The 23,776-nt window shown below is 42.6% G+C and overlaps 1 protein-coding gene across 3 annotated transcripts in view; it reads left to right on the forward strand.

The window, feature by feature from the left end:
• The window catches only part of SUPT3H (SPT3 homolog, SAGA and STAGA complex component), a 154,613-nt gene extending 135,520 nt beyond the window's left edge, over positions 1 to 19,093 (forward strand). For all 3 annotated transcript variants that reach the window (XM_042832702.1, XM_042832700.1, XM_042832701.1), the window contains one exon: positions 17,444 to 19,093. In XM_042832702.1, coding sequence (XP_042688636.1) covers positions 17,444 to 17,485 — 42 coding nt within the window. In that variant the 3' untranslated portion in view covers positions 17,486 to 19,093. The remainder of the gene's footprint in view (positions 1 to 17,443) is intronic.
• The last annotated feature ends 4,683 nt before the right edge of the window (positions 19,094 to 23,776 follow it).

The following is a 23,776-nucleotide window of genomic DNA, read 5'->3' on the forward strand; positions in this document are numbered from 1 at the left end:
CTAGACATGAGTGTATCACTGAAAAAATGAACTCTCATTTTTTGACTGTGTTGCCTTTTCATCACTGCTATTGTTCTTCAGGTTATGAATTGATAACCATCAACTAAATTCCTTCCTCCATTACTGTTATCCTGAAATCATTTATTACATCTCCTTTTTTTTTTTCTTCCTCTTCTCTGGTGCTGCTGGCACAAGGTTTGTTCAAGTCAGCAGGAATTGGACTGTGATTGTTTTTGCAAGATGTACAAACAGAATCATAGAATCACAGAATAGTTTGGGTTGGAAGGGACCTCAAGGATCACGAAGCTCCAACCCCCCTGTGCCATGCAGGGCCACCAACCTCCCCATTTCACAGCAGCCCAGGCTGCCCAGGGCCCCATCCAACCTGGCCTTCAACACCTCCAGGGATGGACGGGGCATCACGGCCTCTCTGGGCAGCTGTTCCAGCACCTCACCACTCTCTCTCTAAAGAACTTTCCCCTGACATCCAACCTAAATCTTCCCTGTTTCAACTTAGAACCATTTCCCCTTGTCCTGCTGTTATCTACCTTTTCAAAGAGTTGAGTCCCCTCATGTTTGTAGGCTCTCTTTAGGTACTGGAAGGGAGTAGATGTGTGGATGTGTAAGGAGTAGATGAGTAGATAGGTACTGTAACACGAACAGAAAACAAAAGCGTAGTGATGACCCAATGCCCACTCTGAGATCATTCCCATGGGTTTCAAGCATGAGGGCCAGGCTGCCCCACTAATGGGCTGCTGGGTGGTGGTTGGAATGCAACTTCTGATTTGGTTTTATCCAAAAGGAGTCCAAGTAGTGTGCACAGAAATCATGCTGTGGTGCAAACCAATGTGCACTAAGTGGGGATGAATGGAAGATTTGTTTCAAAACAGCACCTGGATCAGCTGGTGCTTAAATATCGCGATGCTTGTGGTCAAAATGCTCCTTAGCGATCTCATTGGATGTCTTCTTTTCACATTAATGCTGGCATTGTTGTAGAGACAATCATAATTGCTGACTGCAATTGCATTTATGTAGAAAAGTTATAGCAGAAAAATTCAAGTTAGAAATAAGTGTCTAGGAAGTAGCGACGGAACAATGTGCACTGAAGTTCTGCATTGTCTAGTTCATGACTCCAAATGGAGGTCAAATGAATTTCTGGAAAATACGCCTTTGTTAGACTGGTTACTGGCCAAAACTAGGGGCAACTGGCTGCAATTCTGTGGTCTGTGGTACACAGGAGGTCAGGCTGGATGATCTAATTTTTCCTTCTTCCTTTAAACTATATGAATGTGAGCAATCCTCCTGATTACAGGATGCTTCTGGCAATGAAAACTGCAGGATCAAGCTGCAGTTACCAGGAAAGAACAGCGCTTCAAATTAATTTCTTAATTGTAGGATATCACATAACAGCATTGTTCTGTTCTGATTTATGATGCAAAGACAAGCTTTGTGTCAGCAAGGAAGCAAAAAAGCACTTGCTGAACAATTTAGATTAGGCCAGCTGTGCATTGGATACTTAGACTTTGGTATTGCTTATCACAAGTCAAATTCAAAATCAGAGCTGAAATGGGACTTTGTTTTAGAATTTCAGTGCCAGGAAGGTTAACGGCTTATTGACAGCTTTAGGAATGAAATGTCAGGGAGGAAATTGGAGCAAACATATCATGAGCCAGCACACAGCATGGCTGGTTTTAATAGACACGGCAGATCTTCTGTAGTAATGCCTCCATTAATAGTGCAGTTATCACTGTTTCCAGATGGTGTGATCATAAACACAGAGAGCTTTTTCAGGGCCCTATAATTTATCCTGATCTCTTCCTCCTCTGGATTCACCCAGAAGGAAGGCAAGTGGTGCCACAGCCCACCCCCATGGTTTTCTTTGGTTGTTTTTTTTTGCCAGGAAGTGTGGAGTTTGGGCAGGATTACATATGGGGGTCCATGGAGCCCACCAACAGAGACTGCTCTGAGTATTGACTGAGAAAGAACGTTTACTGTCTTCCTTAGCCATTGTGTTCTCATTTCATTGGGTCGCTTGTACTGAGTTGATCCATTCCCCAGTTGGAAGGTAGCTTGCAGCTTCTTCACACCCACCTTAAACCCTCGGTCTGTCTCTTTTTTCTTTTGAATCAAAGTTTTCCTAACCAAGTACGCATTCATTCTTTGTTTTTCACTCAACCACTGTGAAATCATCACTACAGATGAAAACCTGGAAAATCAGGAGAGATGTTTTAAATTAACTTCTTAACAAATTATGCTCCTTGAAAAATTGTTGAACCACTGTAGTCTTTACAGTGAGAATGGGTTTGCACACACTTAGAAATAGAAAATTAATGTATACCTTCTAAGGAAGAAAACTACATCAAAAATAGGTTTTACTCTTAAATATGCAGCACTGTGAAAAAGCAAGTTGAAAAATATACTGAAATGTTATCAATTTCTTTCAAAAAATGTCAGATCTTAATGTTTCAAGAAGGTATGAGATAAGAGACAGCTATTTTTCCCCATATTTCTTTGTTGTAAATTAATTAAGAAATTTTGCACATCTCAGTTTAGATCATTGGGTTAACCAAACCAGTAAATGTGTGAATAAAGGCATCTACTTTTGGCTTCTAATTGTACAAGAAGGAATAACATGTGTTAGTGGGGTTTTTTTTTGTTTTTTTTTGTTTTTGTTTTTTTTTGCTATATCAATCTTTTGCACATTTGAAAAAGGAGTGGGAAAAGAAAGGAAAATCCAATTTTCATTAAGCTATGTGGTTTCGAACTGTTTGGGTATACCCAGAAGTCAACTCCAGTGCCTGAAACTTGCTTTCACCGAGTAGCTGGTAATTGAAAATCATAGAATCATGGAATGGTTTTGGTTGGATGGGACCTTTAAGATCACCCAGTTCCAACCCCCTGCTGTAGGCAGGGACACCTCCCATAGCCCAGGCTGCTCACAGCCCCATCCAGCCTGGCCTTGAGTGCTTCCAGGTAGGGGGCATCCACAGCCTCACTGGGCAACCTGTGCCAGTGTCTCACCACCCTCACAGTAAAGAATTTCTTCCTAATGTCTAGTTTACATCTACTCTCTTCCAGTTTAAAACTATTCCCATCCACCCTGCCCTCCCATAGTTAACTTACTTTTGGTTACTGTAGCAGCATATCTTTTCATATCTTGCTTTCTGTTACTTGTAACAAAAAACATGTGATTAATAGAATATTTTAATTGTTTTGACTTTGCTTTCATCTCTTTGACCTGGAAAATTAGTGCTTTAATAACTGGTGTCCTTGTTACTAACTCATGATGTGGCTCTTTTTTTTGGAAACACAGTTGAATATGTGGCATAGTGTGAGGAATTTTGATGTAATTTGTCTAAAGATGCTTTTGGTGCTCTACAAACCTTCTCTGAACAGACTATATGATAAACAAAGAGTTGGAAGTCTCAAGGGAAGATAATGGACAATAGGTGCTTTCACTTCTGTTGTCTGTTCAAATCCAATTTGTCAAAGATTGAAAATTGTTCTGTTTCAATACTGGGAAAGTGGCCTGTAAGTAATTAATTGGTTGACTCTGCCTGGTGTCAGATTAAAATTTTCCCACAAGGACAACAACCACTCCAGTTGGCACCCTTGCCAGTTGTCTCAGGAGCAAAAACTGAGTCATCAGACATCTTTGCTCCATTCCCTTCCCCTTGAGGGCCAAGATGTTGCATTGTGCAGCATGGATAGGCTTATATTTTGTTGCCCTGGGTCTTGTTTTCTGTGAATGCAACACCTATCATAAGCACTTTATGAAGCATTGCAGAACAAAACTGTTTTGTTGAGGATGGAAGAACCCCACCCTCTTCAGACAGTCAGGATCAGTAGTTCATTGACAGCTCCTCTTCAGGAGGAAATACCAACAAAAACACTCAGCTTCACAATACATCTACATCTGCTGAGAGCTGTGTGAGATTTGGTCAGACATTTTCAGCTGACCTATGCCCAGCTAAAGACAAAGGGAATGGAAATAGCCTTAGGTGGTACCACTTTATCAAGAAAAATTGGAGCTTGCTAGAAATGATGGTTTGCAAGATCATCTGGTCTCAGAGATAAGCTAGGAGTCTGCGTTTCTGGAGTGAAAGCCCTTGCCAAGTGAAACATTTCCATAAAGGTGAAGTATTTTTGAGCCATTTCTTCAGTGGATTAGGCACAGAAATGCTTTTTCATGAGCAAACTTAATAATTACAGACAGAAGGAAAAAAAAAAAAAAAAAAAGAAAACTGCATACTTCATTTATAGATAATATCCAAGATTGAACTTAAGCTTGTGGGAAGCAAGAAACTCCCTCAAGCTTTTGAGGGCTCTGTGCCTGGGATGCAAATAGCTGGATACTCCAAGTAGGTGTTTATGACCCTCCTGCTCCTATACACACGCACTGCGTTCTTCTTACATGCCCAGTGCCCAGTACCCCATTTGGTACTGCCAAAACTCTTCTGTCCTACAGTTATTAGAAGCAATAAATCCAATTTCCTATAGTTTCTCAACTGACCACTGGTACAGCTGTAGAGCCAAAAGTCGGTTGGAAAGAACGAGGTAAGCTTTGAAAGGAATTTTGTGAAGACTTCACTTCTTCACATAGATGATGTCAATGTCTAAGAGACAAGGACCTGCAGAAGGAAGGAAAGCAAAACTGTAGTGAGAGAGGTGCAAAAGTGAGTAAGACAAATTATGGAAAGGTGGGATATTGGGCTTGGAAGGAAGGGATAGATAAGCTGCACTGTGCTGCAAAGATAAATTGAAGGAAGGGCCAATAGTTGGCTTTCAGAATCTCAAATTTAGTGTTTATTTTGTAGAAATATTCAAGACTATGTTGTTATTTTACAATAATATATGATAATTGCACAACTATATGGCAAAACATAAAAACTAATATTGATGTGTATTACAAATATTGACATGAAGATCCACAATTGCCCAGTTGCTCATCTCATCTCATTTAATAGTATAGTTAGTAATTCCATCCCAAAGTATTTGAGAAAGATGTTGAATCAACCGGTAACGATGGAATGTGATGAACTGCAGTAACCTCTGCCAGTTTCATCTGTCCTTTCTACTTCATCACCTTAGCATCTGAAGCCCAGTCTGGCTTCTCTCTGTCCCTTACTGGAGTTCTGTGCGGTGTGCCAGTAACATGGGAAGCTGAGGAGTAGAGTCCTCACCATGCATTGTGCTACAATGGTGCATATCCCTGCCCTGTACAATGAAAGTCAGCTTGTTCCTTCACAGTACGTGCTGATGGAGGCTTCTGTGGAATATCATTTACAGCCGTGTTGTCTTTGTAGATGCCTTCTACGACGTGAGAACACTGATGAGTGGAGGGGGAGGGGGTCAACCTTCCACTTCCCATATGGAAAACATCTGTAACTGGCAATACATCTCCCTCTAAAGAAATGTGCTGCTGTTTCATAGTTTCTTCAAAGTGTTACAGAGACAAAAGGTATCAACTTGAATTTTTACCACTATCGACTATATCAACTTGAATTTTAAGTGATGCCCCAGTCTCTAGAGCCATTTACTGTAATAGCAAAGTAGTCTTTTAAACGAGACAGACAATAATGTTTTACACTGTCTCATACAAAAAGAATGTAACATCAACTGCAAAACTATAGAGTAGTCAAAGTGCTCCAAAAATAAAACAAAAGAAACAATATTGTGCCCTTTTATTGTGGCCCCTTAGCTACAGTCCTCTGAGAGCAGCGCTGATTGATGTCAGTGGTGCAACCTAAAAATTAATGTCAATTACCCAAAACAAAACGCACATAAGTGATGTTAAGGGTCTGATTTCAGTCCACAAAAGGCAGGAAATTCAGAGCTACTGGAGGGCTGAAAACCTGGATTTGACATTCCTGTCTTACCAACAGTCATTCTGCTTGAGTTGAAAGAAGAAACAAAGAAGAAAGGAGTTACACCATTATAATAAATAATGTGACCGAGACAACACACTCTCTCTTTGCCAAAGTCTGGATCCACTGGGTGCCATTACTTTTAGGACCAGCAACTGCAATGTGTTCTAGGTTTGGGGCTTAATAATTCCCCTACTACCCTTCTGCTTTCTTTTTTTTTTTTTTTTTAATGTAAACACTTTAGTTAGCAATACCTCCTAATGAAATCTAACTGACTCTGCATTGTCAGTAATTGTTTATTGTTTCTGAATTTCCAGCAATCGGAAGCGGGGATGTTGCTGTTGGCATGTTCAGTGCATGTTATGTGTTTGATGCGATAGTTCTGCATCCGAACAGGATCGACCCCGCGCTCTTTGATAAATGAACATGCGGTAATCGAGCTGTTCTGGTGTCAGCATGCACACAAATCAAAATGTTCTTACATCAAAGAGTGCTTATGAAAAAAAAAAAGAAAAGGAAAAAAAAACTTTCATGCAGCATTTAAATATTCCTCGATGTTATTAAAAAAATATGGGCTGCGATATCATGAAAAGCCCTTGATGGAGATACAAGCGGATAATCCATCTCCCTTTTTGTAAGCCTGTATTTAATGACCGAACGGTGGCAATCAGCCAGGAGAATCTTAAGGCCTGACCAGTTTGCTTCTAGGTGAGTGTCAGTTTTGTACATGCACATATAAATATATATCTTCTGTAAAATAGGATACAAAAGAAAAGACAAGGGAGACAGTGGTGCTCAAGAAGAGAAATGTTGATGTGATGGGTCAGAGCGATGAGATATTGTTAATAACATTGGCCTGGACTAGCAGTTCAAAGAAAGTTTCATTGAAGTAAAATTGGCCAAAGTAAGTAACTTGTGTAAGTCGGTCTGTGGAGAGGAAGATAGTACGAAAATTCAGATTCAGCCCAGTTATTTTTTCCTTGCAACATAAGTGTTACCTCTGTCTCTGCGGACCAATCAGTCAGGAATGAAGGAGAGGAAATTTTAATGAATTCTAGGAAGGACATTTTGGAATTCTGCTGTTCTGAACAACTGCTCAGTGTCTCCAGGATGGGCCATTTTGCCAAGATGTTGGGCAAGTACAGAACAGACAGAAAGGCATCTGTAAGTTCATATGTAACTTGAGCCACTCATTAGGAAGACTAGAAGTCCATCTTTTCCTATCGGGGAGCGTTCCCAACAAGTGGAGATTGGTTTTAGTGTAATTCAGAAAAAGAGCTGGCCTTCTTCAGGACCCCAAGTTTCTCAATCCGTCCTTGCATCTTGTAGCTTGATAGAAGTTCCTTGAAGGTACAACACAGCCTGGGCAACCTGAGGGGCTTTCAGCAGTCTCGGTGCGCTGGGCAGCGTGCCATTAGTGCTATCTGTGGTCTTGGGACCCCAGTGCAAATGTGTGAGGAGTCTGTCCTGCAGGAAGGAGCACTCACCTCGGCAGGGAGGCTTTGGGGGAGCAGGAGGAAGCTTCACAGCCTGCAGAACTGCAGGCCTGCAGCACAGGCAGTGGTTGGAGGAGACTCCTGTGTCGTTGTGTCCCCACTTGCTCATTTACCAAAGAAGCCACCCACAGCTGAGCTCTTAATGTGCTCGGCATGTTTCGGCACTGAGGCCCTAATTGCACGCTGTCGGCAGATAGTGAGCAGGGCCACGATCACACGCCCAACTTCCACGGATCTGTTATTGTTCACAGATGACCAGATCGTTCCTGTTACCAATTGCTTCCTTCTCTTATCCACTGTGCAGATACCGAGTAAATCTGTTCTTCATGCTGCTTTCTTTTCCACATCCTCTTGCTTAGATCTGGCTGGAATGGGATAAACGTGGCATTGCTTTGACATGGCCGGCAAAGTCTAACGTTGAATTGAATTGCCGTTTCAGGGGGGAGGATCTTCCTGTGATTATCACCAATTACAAGCCAAGTGTTAACTGCTCAAAGGAATTAGCTGCTCTGCCTTGTGTTTTTTTTTACGTGCACAAGGAGTGGGGCAGCTTGCATGTAATTAAAGAACAACTTTTAATTTCCTAAATTGTAAATGCTTCCTCTCATCAAAAATCAAATAACCGTACCAATATATGCCTGGATTAAGGCTCAAATAAGAGATGGGTCTTTGTTTTGAAGGATAAGCACGCTTAGTTTCACACGCCATTTTTTTCAGTTTCGATTGGATCGTGGTCTTTAGAAGTTCAGTAGGGACTAGAAAGGGTAGTTTGATTTGGGGCTATTTCTAATATGAATACCATAAAACCTGGTGGTGTACAATAATTTATTCTGCTGCCGAAGTATTGTTTTAGCTGAGTAAACTGCCTCTGCACTTGGATGCTTTTTTCCAGCGAGCAGCAGAAATACATGTGAAAGATCGATTGGATGTCAGTCTAAAGCCTAATCCTAGGTAATTTATTCCGTTTTACCTGAGAGAAAGCTCCAAATATGTGTTCTTCTGTTTTTAATCAGTCCAACTACAATTGATTCAACTTTTGCCTGAATAAGGAATGAGTAAAAACTGAGCGAGAGCCTCAAGATTTGGCTCTTATTCATTAACCTCAGGGCAGATTTCATTTTGTATGATTTTTAAGCTATTAAAATGTTGGTTGGCTTCCATTTGAGCTCAAATTCCTAATATCACCAAATAATTATGTGTAGATGATGAAATGAAAAAACAGGCCTGTAGTCTCCGAACGCACATTTCAGTCTGGGTGGCTGAAATGGCTCATAACGTTCAATGCATGAAAATGGGGTGGATTGAATAAATTAGCAGAATCACAAAAGGAAACCACTATAGGAAATAGTTTTACACGTGTAATCACTGAAATACTCTAGTGAATGTGTCAATCTGTACTAAATAAATATATTTGTTTATAGACATGCTCTGTATTAGCTTCCACTCTTTCACAGCACTTTGCCAAACAAAATCCCGCTAGAAGTAGGATGTTCGCACCCGAGTAGGAGTTTCTTGGATAAATATTTTTGCTATATTGAGACCAAAACCACTTCTACAAATTTCAGACTTTGATTGAAATACTGTATTTCTTTTTGCTTTTTTTTTTTTTTTTTTTTTTTTCATGCTTTTTGCTTTCTTTTTTTTTCTTGCCCCCCCCCTCAATCTCCTCCACTGGCAGCCACTGATGCATTACCTTAATTCCTCCTACCTCCCACCGCTCCGGTGCACGGGAGCCGGCTGCGGACAGACTGCATCCGTCAGTCGATGTGCGTGGCTGGAGGGCCTCCACCCAAACACCACCACCCACTAAGGACCTCAGAACCTGAGAAAATTCCTCTTTTTCCAGAGGTACTGTCCCATGTCCTCTGTGATGTACTCACTTCCCCAAGAACGCATTGCACTGAATCCAAAGGGAGAGTAGAGATGCTGCGCCCTCTGCCACGTGCATTCGCACAATGTCTGCAGAGGGTGGGAGGGAGAAGAAGCATGTTGCAAAATGCCATTAGATGTTCTTTTTTTGGTACAACAATTTCAGCAGTTTCAAGAAAAGAATATAAGTGGAATATATCCTTTTTTGTCCCTGATGATTTATTTCAGAGTAATACTCTCTCCTCCTCTCCCAATACCTTCCAAGTTCAGCCTTCATTTCTGTACCTCGGGTATTTTAGCCATTACAATGGGAGATACAACACAATGAAAATAATAATTGTTGAATAGCATGTAGTATTTCCAAAGTGCCGGGTATTAGCTCCGTAATCAATCAATCCTGAAAACAGTTTTAAGTGAATGATGGTATTTCTGTTTCAAAGGCAGGGGAAATTGAAGCGCAGCAACATTAAGTGGTTTGTCTGAGGCCACACAGCAAGTAAGTGTCGGAGCTGGGAGCTGAGCCCAGCCCTGGCTCCTGCCCTTGTGCTCAGACGACTGTACCACACCATGCTGTTTCCAAATAAATTCACTAAAAATCATATGCTAAGCTCTTGAGCAGCAGAGACTTCGTAGGGGCCATTTAACCCTCTGATGTTACACTCTACATTAAAAAAAACTCTCCAGTAGCAAACGTTGAGAAGAGACATCCTTGGAGAGCATAAGCCATCCATGTTATTTCAAGCTGAGTTGTGCCATATTGCAAGGTGAAGAAATTTTTTGTTAGTAGTGGTAAAATTTCATCTGGGAGGGCAGTGAGCAAGGCTCTGCAGTGCCCTTCAGAGGTTTTAGCACTTGTCCATACCTGAAGTCTTTTCCATCCATATTTCACCATTGTGCTTCCATTAAGGTGAAGAATTAAGCATCCCCTAGGACACCAGAGTCCAAAAGGCTGTGCCCGTTGAGGTCTGGGCTGTACTTCGCACATCAGACTCACCTGTAACCTGCTTCTCAGCATAAGAGATGGGGCAGGAGCCCCACTTCAGGTTTTGCAGCCTGGGGAAGGAATTCTTCTCCTGGGTTGACCCAGGGGCAGCAGTTGGGTCTGGGTAAAGACTTAGGAGAGGGTTTTCTTCCAATGTGAGAGGGAATGTCTTCTGTTCTCAAACAATTAAAAGGAGTTTCTTGCTCTCAGACAAATAAAGCCTATTAAAGTTGGTGGCAGAGATGGGAAGAGCTTTGCAAAAATATGTTTGTTTTGCAAAGCTGGCTGCCAAGTGTTGTTTTATAGTTCCATTTTTCCCTTCTTTCTCCACTGTTTACAATACCCTCTGAGAAACTTAAAATGATCCTTCTCTCCCTACCAATTTTGTTCTTTTTTTCTTTTGGCAGGATCTGGTACCCCACTCCCACACCCCAGTTCTTGCTGCAACAGAAGCCATAATCCTTTGGCCTTGTTTTTCTTATAATTATCAGCCCAGCCCTGTGAGCAGCCTTTGCTAGTTAAGTGCAGCATCACAAATTTGGCAAAATGAGCTGAAGGTCAGCAATAAAAGCCCTACGTTTTGTCCTCCTTCCACTGGCAGTGTCACACAGAGGTGTCTGAGAAATGCATTTGGGCCTGGTTTGTCAGAGATCCCGCGTTTCCACCAGCCTTGAGAATGGCATTATTCCCAGTACAAGAAAGCAGAAATAAAAAAAGTTGGGCATTTCAGATCTACACAGTGTTCTTTAACAGACTTGGATGATATAGCCTGGATGTATCCTGGTCCTGGGCACAGCAACACTCTTTTATGTGACCATTGAAAAAAATTTACACCCTTGGCAATTAAAAGTAGACCAGAGCCCAGGACTGCCTTTGCTGGAAAGCATTTTGTTACAGACCATGGAAGGATAGTTTAGTGAGGCAGTGCTTTTATCACTGCTCATGGTACATAGCAGGGGGGTCGAAACTAGATAATCATTGTGGTCCTTTTCAACCCATGCCATTCACAGAATCACAGAATGGTTTGGGTTGGACAGGACCTCAAGGATCACGAAGCTCCAACCCCCCTGTGCCATGCAGGGCCACCAACCTCCCTATTTCATAGCAGCCCAGGCTGCCCAGGGCCCCATCCAACCTGGCCTTGTGTACAGTGTGCTGGAGCTCTCAGTGCCACCGCTGCAGCAGCAGAGCTCACGGGCTGGGAGCACACCTGCTCCATTCACTTGATCTCTTTGTGTTTCTCACACCTAACTGCGATTCCTCGGGGACAAACTGAATGGTGCTGTGATTCTAGAACAACCTCTGCTGTATGGATAAATGGATGTTGCAGCTTTCAGCACGGCTGTCTGGCCCCGTCAGAAATGAAACCCAGGCGATTTCATGATTACAGCAGGGGAGATCACTTGGGGCTAAACCTGGGTGTTTACACATATATATTTGGGATTTGTTACTCATTATTGACCACTTACTAGACGTCATGTACTTTAAAAGTTCCCTCACTCTCTGAGTAATATCAGACATCTGTGCTTTGGCTACTGATTAAAGATGGATTTGTAGAGCTGGAGCCTTCAGTGCTATTGTTTTGAATTGGAGAGAGAGTTAGCCATTCTATTTCTTTTGTAACATGTATATCCTTTTAATAAGGAGAGTTTATATCCACACAAACTTATTTAGACCTAAACAGAAGCAGCTAATTCTAAACAACATGTGGATTCTCTTTTTTAAACAATGTTGCTTATACTTTGCCTCCTAAACTAATTATTATTTTAATCTCTAAACAAGCTGACACTTCTTTGCATGTGGTTTGTCTATGCAGGCTGGGAAAATTAGAAAAGTAACCTTCTAATCACAGTGTTTTTAATGGAGATGTTCTTATGTATTAAGAGCTATGCATGTGTTCTTATGTATTAAGAGCTATGAATGCGTCCAGAGTGACTCGTTTGATATTATGGTGGGCTAATGAAATTTCAGAGTTAACATTCCACAAATAAAAGGGAAAGAAGGCACAGGGAGAAAGGGAGCAGATTTAAAATTAGAGAATCTTTGTGTTTTATGGGTTCCAGGTTATTTGGAATGGAATGAAAGCTAATGCTACATCCTTTTTTCCATTCTGCCAGCCAGTGTCTGATCCAAGAATGTCTCTTGTTTAAAGGGCAGGGCTCCCTCCACTGTTCTTAAATAAAGGCTTTCACTGTCTGAGATCTAATCCTCCCTGATTTTCACAGTAATGTTGTACGACTGCACGAGGAGAATTATTTAATGAAAAAAAGTTTTGCATATGATTCCCCTATCGTGAGCCTGTTCAAGTCATATGGTTCGATTTACATTTATGCAAATATCAGAGAATAGAGCAAAATTACCAAAGGGGGAAAGGACTGGGGCATGTCACAAACAAGATGTGCCTATTTGTATTTATGTTTGCTAATGAAATTCAGCCATGACTTGCTCTTTTATTTTTATGTCTGTCTGCCATTCCACTTCATGCAGTGTAATTAAGCCACTTGCCCACACACATACAAAAGGATAGCAAGAGAGGGAGACTTCAAGTTTCAAAAATGCTGTTTGTAACATGCTTATGAAGGACCTTCGACATGGTCCCCCACCATACCTCTGCACTGGAGAGGATTGCCAGTTACAGCCTGGAGAAGAGAAGGTTGCAAGCAGACCTCAGTTGGAGAGTGATTACAAATAGGAGGGAAATCAGCTTTTTCCATGGGTGGGTGTACAGGACACGGGGAATGGTTTTAAACTAAAGGAGGGAAGATTCAGATTAGATGCTGGGGAAGTTTTTCTCTGAGAGGTTGGTGAGGTGCTGGAACAGATTGCCAAGAGAGGCTGTGGATGCCCCATCCCTGGAGGTGCTCAAAGCCAGGTTGGATGGGGCCCTGGCAATCTGAGCTAGTACCTGGTCTAGCAGTTAGCAACTCTGCTTGTGGCAGTGGGTTGGAACCTGCTGATCCTTGAGGTCGCTTCCAGCTCAAGCCATTCAGTGATTCTGTGAGCTCTGATGCGAGTTTTATCATCTTCAAATGATACAGGAGATCAAATTCTCCAGTGATTTGAAATACTGTCTCACCTTTAATGTCGGTATAACTGCAGAATTAAACTAGTGGAAGATTTGACACAATAAACCTTAGTGTCTGGGGTGTCCACTGGATATTTCCCATGATTTTCCAAAATTTATCCCAAATAAGAATTTAACACATAACATCCCACTGTTCCAACAGATTTGCAGCTGTTTCTTTCTCTTGCCAAAATTATTCTTTCTTGTCATGCTGCAGCTGAGAAGTACTATAAATTGTTAAGTGGAAACCATTTCTAGTTAAGATATCTGTTCAGAAGTCTTTGTTTTCTAATCTGACATATTCCCAAACCTGGGAGTACTCAAACCTGGGAGTACTCAAATCTTGGGGCTTAGCTCATGCCTGTTCCTGTAAATCACACCTTCAGTGTACCTGTGTTAAAAAATGATATGATTTCTGCCACGTAAGTTGGCCCTACAAGCTTTTCACTAAACTGCCTCGTTTCATGTGACCTATTTGGGAACAGGAGCTTTGCTGCATGGAGCAGCTTTTTGTGGTCCATCATAAAATCTTACCCTGTGCTCTTGCTGCAGGAGAGACACGGGGCTGAAAAAGAGAGTAGAAAATTACATTGCTTTTCATGATTCTTAGGGATTTACTTCACTATTAACATTTTGTTCCAGATTGCCTCTTTATGCTATTAGTTTTGCCTTCTTCCACCAAACCAAGGACAAAGCACAATGCTGCTACTAGCTGACTGACAGAGATGAGCACTGCTCATCTTTTCAACTTCATCGCCCCTTCTTTCAGATTGTTAATAAATAAATGAATAAATAATGATCGCATTCCTTGAGCAGATTTCAAAAATATCAAAATCCAATATGCTTTGGGAAGTTAGAAGGCACAACATTTTCTGGGCGGATTTCCTGGTACAGTAGGCAAGTAGATGACGACTGATTCAATGCAGTGCAGAGATTTAACTGGCATGAATTTGGGATTGCCGTGTTATTTGCAAATGCAAAAAAAAAGCCATGAGAAGGTTCTTCAGTAGCCTGAAATGAAGAAAATGCACCCATGTGGTGCAGAGGCCAGGAGGTGGAGCATGCAGCAGCAAAATCGTCATGCCTTTTCCCAACATGGGAACACGTGGCAAGAGTGGAAGTGGGCAATGAAGGTCAGTTGCTGCCTTCTTTTTGGTTCACCATGCTGGGTTCTGGTTGTGGATAGCAGCAATCTGTCCTTTTAATAAAGGCAGGAAAAAGGGTGAAAAATATGATAGCAAGGAACTCAGTGAGTTTCTATGAGCTAGATTGACTTGGTAAGGTTACATCAACTTCCTGTAGCACGAGATTTGTTCTGGGAAGGTGGACTACACGATTTGTGCCAGCAAGGTGGTTTCCCACATCTAAAAGGTGGTCTCTTGCCCACCCACACACGTAGAGGGTGCGGTAAGAGGCTGTAGGACCTTCAGCCATGGCAGAGAGTCAGCCCACAGCAGGAAATATCAAAGCACGGGCTGGGAGACAGTACATTTGGAGAGAGAGCACACACAAAATTTGGATGCAATAAAGGCCTTTCCAAACTGGGCTCCAGAAATTACTGTGGGCTTACATTATCTCCTAACATTGGGCCATAGCAAATATATGCCAGCAGAATGGGCACAGCTATGGCCTGCCGTTTTGATTCCACATCAGGGGTCTGCATCATCCTCTAGCTGTAATTCAGAGACAAAGAGTCTTTCTTTTCTCTAAAGCTGGCTACTTCCAAAGTGGCATAAAGCACCCAAAAGCCTCATCCAAACCGCAGCCACAGCGGATGACTGTCACATCCCTGCACATCTCTCTTGCAAAGGCACGTGCACATAAGGCTTATAGGAAACATCATGCTGTTTCTCCTCACAGTTCTTGGCATGCAAAGATACGCCTTTTACTTTCATGAATTCAGCTGTATACATCTTTGTGATAAATGGTGTAGCTCAGGACTGGGGAACGCCTGTAAAATAGCTCCGCAATGCATAAATGTATTTTGGAAGTTAGGCTTTATTATCTAGCAGTGTATCAACATGAGAAAGAAGTGTTATCTTATTATGGAATGGGATGAAACAAACTTCCTCCTGTGAAATACTGATTTCCAAACCGGTTACCTTTAAGCTGAGGTTGAAGATAAAGATTGTTTCTGCGTAAAATGCTTCAATTTGTGGCTAAATTCCTTAATAAACTATGCACATATCAGAATGACTTTCTCTGGCTTGGGGTGGTTGAAGTGTGTTGTTTTCATTATTGCTGAGTTTCAAAATGGCTTCAGGAATTTCGTTGGCCCTTTCCAAAAAAACTCAACTTCGGGCAGAGATTAAAGCAAAGGAAATTTCAGCCTAAGGGCAAATGTTTCACCAAGTTTAAAGTATGTGAAACAGGGAGTTTAGGAGGAAATAGTTCTCAATCCTAACTATAGCCACGCTAGCTATAATATATGGCTAAATATAGACCAGTGGGTGTGCCCAGCTTTCTGAAGGTGTTATCCTTCCTCCTCTTAGGCTTGCTTCTAAAATGACCTTTCCAGGGATATAATGAACGCTGTAATATTGCCCGTGTTGGAAAATGTTAAGCTGTGTTATTTCCCAGGTGAGCCCAGCCAAGCCTGGCTTTGCTCCGCGACCAAAATTCCTTTCGTAAAATTCAACCTTTTATCTTTCATGTGAATCCAGAGTTGGGTTCATTGATCTCCAAGCAAACTGCACGATAGCCCCGGATATTTTGTTTATGTGTTAAAGGTTCTCACTTGGGTCACAAACCTCTGCAGAAATACCGGGGTCAAAGAGCTAAAAACATTGCTTTTGCTTTTGCATCAGCTTCAGAATGCCAGCCCTAATGTCCTGGGCAGGCTGCACATCCAAACTCCCTTGGACTTGCTGCTTGTGGTTGTGGGAATGTGTTGGCTGCTCTGTTTCTGTGCATTTCATGTTTGGGTATAGAGTCTTTGGATTTATTTTCTTTGTTTGCTGTGATACTGTCATGGGTGATGAGTTGCTGGGTATCTCCCCACACTCATGTTGCACTCTATGGCTTTGAACCATATAAGTTCGGTGTGAATGTGAGGGATGCTGCATTGAACATCTTGTACGTGTATCCTTTTCCATACTCAATGTCTGCAAATGCACACTTGCAGTTTTTGAAACAATTTCCTTACAATTCAGAAGAAATACTAAGCTGTCATCCTTTGTCTTAATGATTCTCTTCTAGCTTAAGTGAGGAGTTTTTGATAATGCTGAAATTCATTAGGAAATTGCTAGTGAGTAACTGAAACCAGCAGCTCAGTGTGGCACTGCCTCAGTGCATGAATGCAAGAGCTGCAAAGTACGTATCTGATGTCTGTAATTTCATTTTCGGAACTGGCTGACTGCTGAAGGTGAACCAAGTAAAGCAAAATTATTTAAGCTTTCCTTTTTGAAAATGCCATTAATATCTAAAAACAAAATGCATTTCCAAAGCAAGAATATCCCCTTAAAATATAGAGTTTCCAGCGTGCCTGGGTTAAAAAGGCAGAGCTTCCTATATTGATTCAGAAGGAGACGTTAAAAATGCATGAGAGGTATTTCAGTTGCCATATCTTGTACGTTTTTCCCTTTTTTTTCTCAAATGCTGTTTAACTCTTGTGCTCCTTTACCAGTGGAAGTGCTCCACCCCAGGTTCGTATGATTTTGTACTGACCAGAGTGTCTCTAAGATCCATTTGGTTTGGTTGGCTAGGGATTACACCAGTGTCTGCTTACATAGCTTTAGGCTCACGCTACCAAGCAGGCTTGGAAACCCGTAATGATCCCGTAATCTCTGGGCTATTAGGGCAGTTAGGTTAGAAGCAATTCTGAATGGAGAACACATGCTTCTAAAGGACAAACGGCTTCGGTATAATAGCGTATTTTTGGACTCATCTATTTTGCAGGCAGTTAACAAAATAGGATGTTACATTTTTGCATCTCTCTCGCTCTCCTGAAATAGAGTCACTAACCACTTGTTAACCACACTGATTTTTTAATCGTCGAAGTGGTTGCTCGCAGCTTCCCCACCAGAAATGTTCAGATTAAGCACACTATTAGATTGCAGCCAGAATAGTCTACAAAACAGGAAGAAAGCCTCGCCTCCCTCCCTGCCTTCTTCTCTTGTTTAAGTTGACATGATAATTCATTACAGATTTTCTCTTTCTTTGACAGAGTGCCTACCGCAGAAATGGGATGACTTTTCTCGCCTGCTGATATGGATGTGGCTGCAGCAACAGAAAAGACAGTGTTATATTAAGGTGATTTTCTCTTCCCCTCCACGGAAGGAACAAAAAAACACAAGCTCCAATGTCTCCACATGGCAGTGAGTGGGCTGGTTTGTTGTGACTATCTGCTGGCTGACTCCGTCTCTCTTTCCAGCCCCCTCAATCGTTATTCTTGTTTACTAGCTGGAACATTTAGCTAATTAATGGCAGGATGTTTGGGATAGCGTGTAGGTGGATAAGAATGCAGATCGCACCAGTTTGATGTTTGCAGGGGACTTGCTGCTGTCAGCCCCTTTGTAAAACGCCATGTCATCTTTACTCAGTTGTTTGGAAGTCTGTGTGTTTTGGTAGCAGTGTTGTTTTGGGAGGCAGGACGGAGCAGAAAGAGGCCAAAGATATTCTGAGTTTTCCATGATTTTTACAAAAAGTCAAAAACCTGCACTGCTTTCCACTGCGTTTCCTCCAGTCATTCCTTCCAGCTCAATGCAGGAAGGGGCTTTTAGATAAGAGCAACAGCAGAGAAGAGCTTGGGCAACCTACACTTTATCACAAAGGCTTGTCACAGACCCAGCAGCAAAGCAGCCAGCCCTGAGTTCCCAGTGCTGCCATTTCTCCCTGCTGCACTCCCATAGGAGCCCAACCCACCAGGGGAAGGCTCTGCATTCATTTGGCACAAATCTGCCCCACTCCCTCCGCATTTCCCAAAGTATCCAAACAGCCATGGCCCCCTCAGCGATTCTAGATGCAGGCTGCATGCAGCATGCCACCCGAGGAGATGTTTTCCCCATCACCAGCAAAAGCAACACTGCTGTTGGATTCAAAGAAGAAATACGCCCTTCGTTGCCTTTCTGTATTTCAGCTCACTTTGTTTGTTTTCAGATCTACTTTTTAAATCTCAGCCCCTCACTCTACAATTCTTCCCGTCCCCCTCTCCACCAGCCCAGGCTGTCCTCACCGACGGATTCGTTTCTTCACATTAAATCCGTACAAATATAGAGCTAACCACAAGGAGCTGAACCAGAGAGAAGGGCTTATGCCTCAGCCCATCCCTGGGATCTGCTGCCTGTGTCCCTGGGGCAGCCCAGGGGTCTGCGTCAGCCGCCTGGAGCACAGGCTTCAAATCTGACTTAAACCTCAAATTAAGACGGAGCACTCAAGGGATCAAGGGGAGATCAGCAAAATATTACTTTTATATAGTGCAGCCGTCCTCCTCCTTTGTGCTGAGTATGTGAGGTCTTAACTTTTACTCCCACCGCATGGTATTGTGGTCATTTGTAAGTAGTTTTCTTGCCCGGCTTTCCTGGACCTGCTTGCAAAAGCTTTAGAAGTATCTGTATATTAAACAAACAGAAAAATGCCTCTTCTCCTTGCAACCGAAACGCTGCCAACATGACCTTTGTACGTCAGATATTACTGCCACTCGTCAGTTGTTTTGGGTTTTTTTTGTACCTGCTTACCCTTCTGTATTCTGGAATTAATCTGTGTGCAAAGGAGTACAAGCATACACCACTGGCTATTAAACGGAGTTGGGAAGCTTTCTGATGTTCCATCTGTGCTTGTTGAAATATATGATTAAACTTTTCTTTTTATCATCATTCTTATTTTTGTTGGCATCCTTCATCACGGAAAATTACATGCTTGCTGTAAACATCCCGGCTTTTCGAGAGGACACCAGCATTTATTGTATTTAGTTTCGATCTGCAGGCATATAGACAGAAGGGACTGTTTCAGGCACTGGGTAATGGAATCAAAATTCCTTCCGTAACTGTATCTCTCTCAGATTTTACATTTTAAAATATGCACAAGCAGGGAAAATCCTGGCACTTATTTTTTACCGGTCTGCCCAAAGTCCCAGAGAATGAAGACTCAACATACATTTCTCTCGGAAATATGACAGGTCGTGTTTTTGTTGGTCTGCCGTGTGTTTGTCTATCTTGAACAGCCTGACAGGCAATTATTTATAAAATCTGGGTTTGCCCAATAAGCCCATTTAATAACCTTTCTCTTCTCTACATAAGCCATGCTCTGAACGGAGAGTAGAACAAGGTATGTTATGTCTCCCTACCCTATACTTGCCAGGTTATTCTTACAGCAGTAAGGAATAGCTTTTGCTCATCATCATAGAATCATAGAATCACAGCACGGCCTGGGTTCAAAGGCCCACAGCGCTCCTCCAGTCCCAGCCCCCTGCTGTGTGCAGGTCGCCAACCAGCAGCCCAGGCTGCCCAGAGCCACATCCAGGGTTGAAACTTGATGATCTTAAGGGTCCCTTCATAAACACTTTGCCTTGTAACTAAAGAATAAATAGATAGTGATATTTGCCACAAGTCCAACTACCAGTTGAAACTTAGACTGTTAGGCTTTGTTTGTTTGTTTGTTTGTTTTTGCCTAGAAGTGAATCACCTTGCCCAACGTTGGATTTTTTCAGACCTCTCCAATGTATCCACGGGTAGAGGCAGTACAAGTGGGGGACTGTGGTGGCACACATTAAGTCCAGGGCTTTGTTTGGAGGGCACGGAGCCAGCACAAAGCAACAGAGCCATCCCTGAAGGAATTGAATGTAAATGTGATGGTTTAAATAAGGCCAGATGCCTTACAAAGCTATTTTAAAAGCTGTATCTTCTCATGTAGCTTTTTTTTTCCCCCTCCTTAAGATAATGATGTTGCTTTTAAAAAACAGTAAGAGAAAACAGCTCTCATGTATTGTGGGGAGACAATAATCAGATACATTAACTTTCATAAATCACTGAAATGTTGGCAACTGAAACAAACTTTTAAAAGGCAGATGACTGCAAATTTGAAGGAAACCTTCATATTTTATTGTTAAAAGTCTTTTAACTGTCTAGAGAGCACTCCAAGACACAGCATTAATAGCTCTTCTCAGTAATCGAGCTCTGCTATACTTACATACCTTTTTTCCTAAGCAAGATAGATTAGTAGCAGAAGAGAACTGGAATGAAAAATAGGGGAAATCAAGAACTAAAATTATAATGATACGGTTTCATTTTCTGCATTATAACTCTCTTCTGTATTTGTGATTGATAATTCCTCCTAATTCCAGTCAGACAGAAATGTTGGCACAAGGGTCCTACAAACATCCCGGTATTTCTGGTATAGTCCTCCTCCAGATGCTTTGCAGACTTTGTGAAGATGTGGGCTGTCAGTCTTTGGTCCTGATAGAACTTTGATTGCTGTGATGTCTCAGTGCCCCACTGTCTTCTGTGTATTCATTGCCACTTTTTGAAATGATACATGTTTCTTCTGAGACATGGCAGGACTAAAGGACTGCCCTCTGCTTGGGATCCTGGGATGGTTTGGAAAACCTGGATTTGCAGTCTGCTGCTCTCAGCTCGTCCCCTTCCAGTGAGAATGATACATGTGGCAGAAAGCACACAGCCCAGTCATGTAGGTTAGGACTGAAAGTGGCCAACGCTGTATCTACCTGGATCTCCGGTTTTAAAGTGACACAGGGGAGGTTTAGGTTGGATATGAGGAGGAAGTTTTTCCCCAGAGGGTGGTGAGGCACTGGCACAGGTTGCCCAAGGAGGCTGTGGATGCCCCATCCCTGCAGGCATTCAAGGCCAGGCTGGATGTGGCTCTGGGCAGCCTGGGCTGCTGGTTGGTGACCTGCACACAGCAGGGGGTTGGAGCTGGATGGGCATTGTGCTCCTTTGCAACCCAGGCCATTCTGTCAGTATGATTATGATTCTATGATCTCCATTTGGATCCGATCCAGGCACAATGCTTAAAATCCTTCCTGCTGCAATGTGCCACTTAATGGCCTGGAGCAGACATGTAAACATCACATTTCCGTGGGCTGTGGACACTTCATGCAGTGCTGGATTTCTGCATCACCACGAGGAAGGTGCTCATTCCAGCTCCAGAGCTCCAGATTCCTGCTCCAGATGCTCTTGATCCCTCACCAACCTCCCTTTGCTTAGAGCAGGAGAGCTGCACAAAATAATGGGAGAAATGCAATTAGTGTTGTCTGTTTACACAGATAAAGTAAAATGATACATTGTAATAAATGACCTGGATCTGAATTGAATAAAGTGCAGCTGAAGCGTGGTGGCTGCTCTCCACCTGGAAGGAGGGACGGTGCGCGGCACCTGGAGCCATAGCGGGATGCAGATAGGCAGAGCCAATAAAGCAAGTTGGCTCAAACCCATTCTGTTTAACTCTCATTTCCATAAGTATTTAATTAATCTGCAAGAAAAAAAAGAAACAAAAAAAAAAAAAAAAAGAAACTGCTGTGTTTCTTGTACTGACATGAGTTCTTCAGATCTGCAAATCAAATGGCAGCAACTGTATGTCAGGTTCAGGTGAAAGCAAATCTGCGCTGGCTCTGCCAAAGGAGAAAAACGACTTTCATAGGAGCAAGGTGACCTCTTAGTGCTCAGGTCTTCATGTATCTGCTGTGTGTGTGCAAATTCTGCAGGAGCTTCGAGTAACTCATTCCAATAAAAGAAATCATAGAATCACAGAATCCCAGCATGGCCTGGGTTGCAAAGGCCCACAGCGCTCCTCCAGTCCCAACCCCTGCTGTGTGCAGGTCGCCAACCAGCAGCCCAGGCTGCCCAGAGCCACATCCAGCCTGGCCTTGAATGCCTGCAGGGATGGGGCATCCACAGCCTCCTTGGGCAACCTGTTCCAAATGGATGGGAAGAGCAGATGGGATCTGTCCAGTGTTCCCCATGTTACTTTCTCCTTAGTTTATTATTGCAAGGATTTGTATTTCTGTTTTGGAAATGTTAGCAACACGTTGCTAATCCTAAATTTTCACTGTTCAGCAGAATTTGGTGTAGATGGAGCATTAATTACTGTGTAGGGCTGATTTCAGCACCTGGGAGAGGTTGCTTTCAAAAGTCAGCTCCTCCATGGAAGGTGCTCCCCTTGTTCAGCTTCTTTGGGATAGTGGAAAAATTGATTTATGGCTTCTCTATGTCTTGAGCTTGTACCACTAGCAGTTGAGGTCAGCTTTGAGGTCTTCCTCAAACTCCTATGCAGCCCGTTGGTCTCATTGTGCAGATTAGGCAGGTGAATAGGTTAAGCAGTCACCACATTCAAGGGCAGGTGTATTTTGAAGCAGGCTAAGTTGATTACTTTTATTCATACCCAAATAGGTGCAGGGTAGTGTATCACAGTGTTTGGCTGGGGCTGGTGGAGGCACTGGTGTTGCTTTGGAAGCAAACATACACCACTGTGAAACCAAACAAGAGGTAAAGGCTTGGCTGTTGGCTGTGACAGGAGGTGCTGGACTCCACGCAAGCTACAGTCTTTCCCAGCACTGCAGTAATGAAGATAAAAGTTGAAATAAGCAGCCAAACTTTTCAATTTGAGGCCAAAGTCCAAATGTGCCCAGTTTTTGACATTGGTAGTTTTTGTTTGGTGGAGGATTGTTTTGTTTCTAGGGGTATGGTAGCTGGGCTCGCAGATGATGCTTGATTCATTTTGGTTTTGTTGGGGCTTGTTTCCTTTGCACTTTGGTATGGATTTCTGGTGCGTGCTCTGGAGGGATTTTGCATCTCGGTTTCTTTGGTGGTCCTAAAGGCAGTGCAAAATTAATGCAGCACTTAAAGAGAACGTTATTAAAACTTTATTCAGAGGTGAGCAGCAAAGGCAGAGAAAATGCATATATATTAAATACATATGAATATATATACATATATATTCATGTTTTTTCAAGAAGATGGAATTCTAAAAACAGCTCTGGTTTTACCAGTCCAGACACAAACTTGCTTTTGTTGTGTCACTCTGAAATGAGAGGAGGTTTACCCCATGAAGATTTTTACTTTGTGAATGTAATTTGGTTGTGATTTTTTATTTCCTTTCTCTCTTTACCACACACTATTCTCCTTCACAGAGTTTAGTGTCACCCTGTTGGATCTGTGGGCGATCATGAACCCACACGAATTTTAGGAAAAATCATGTCTGATCTATGCACGACGAAGGCATTCCTGAATCCACAAGTGTCTTTTATTTATTTCTCTTTCAAAGTGCAATAAAATGTTGCTCGAGAGGGAGAGGTCTCGTAGTGCTGGGAGTAAGCCCTGCTGTACACACTGAGGGCAGCAGTGGCTATTTTGATAGTGCTGTGATGCTGAAAGGAGGTGTCAGCATTGGGCACTGCGGAACCACCTCACCGCTGCCTGAAGTCGCATCTGAAGTTTTCTTTGCACTTGATTGCACATGAGTTCTGCTCTTGGCTGCCGGTTCCTCCCTCCAGACTCCCAAAGGTGAGTGCATTGTGCCCTCTGGGGGCTCTCTACTGCTTTAGCTT

This window comes from Centrocercus urophasianus, unplaced genomic scaffold (genome assembly GCF_019232065.1).
Source record: "Centrocercus urophasianus isolate 14NV4802_14NV808 unplaced genomic scaffold, USGS_Curo_1.0 seq_39, whole genome shotgun sequence".
Lineage (NCBI taxonomy): Eukaryota > Metazoa > Chordata > Aves > Galliformes > Phasianidae > Centrocercus > Centrocercus urophasianus.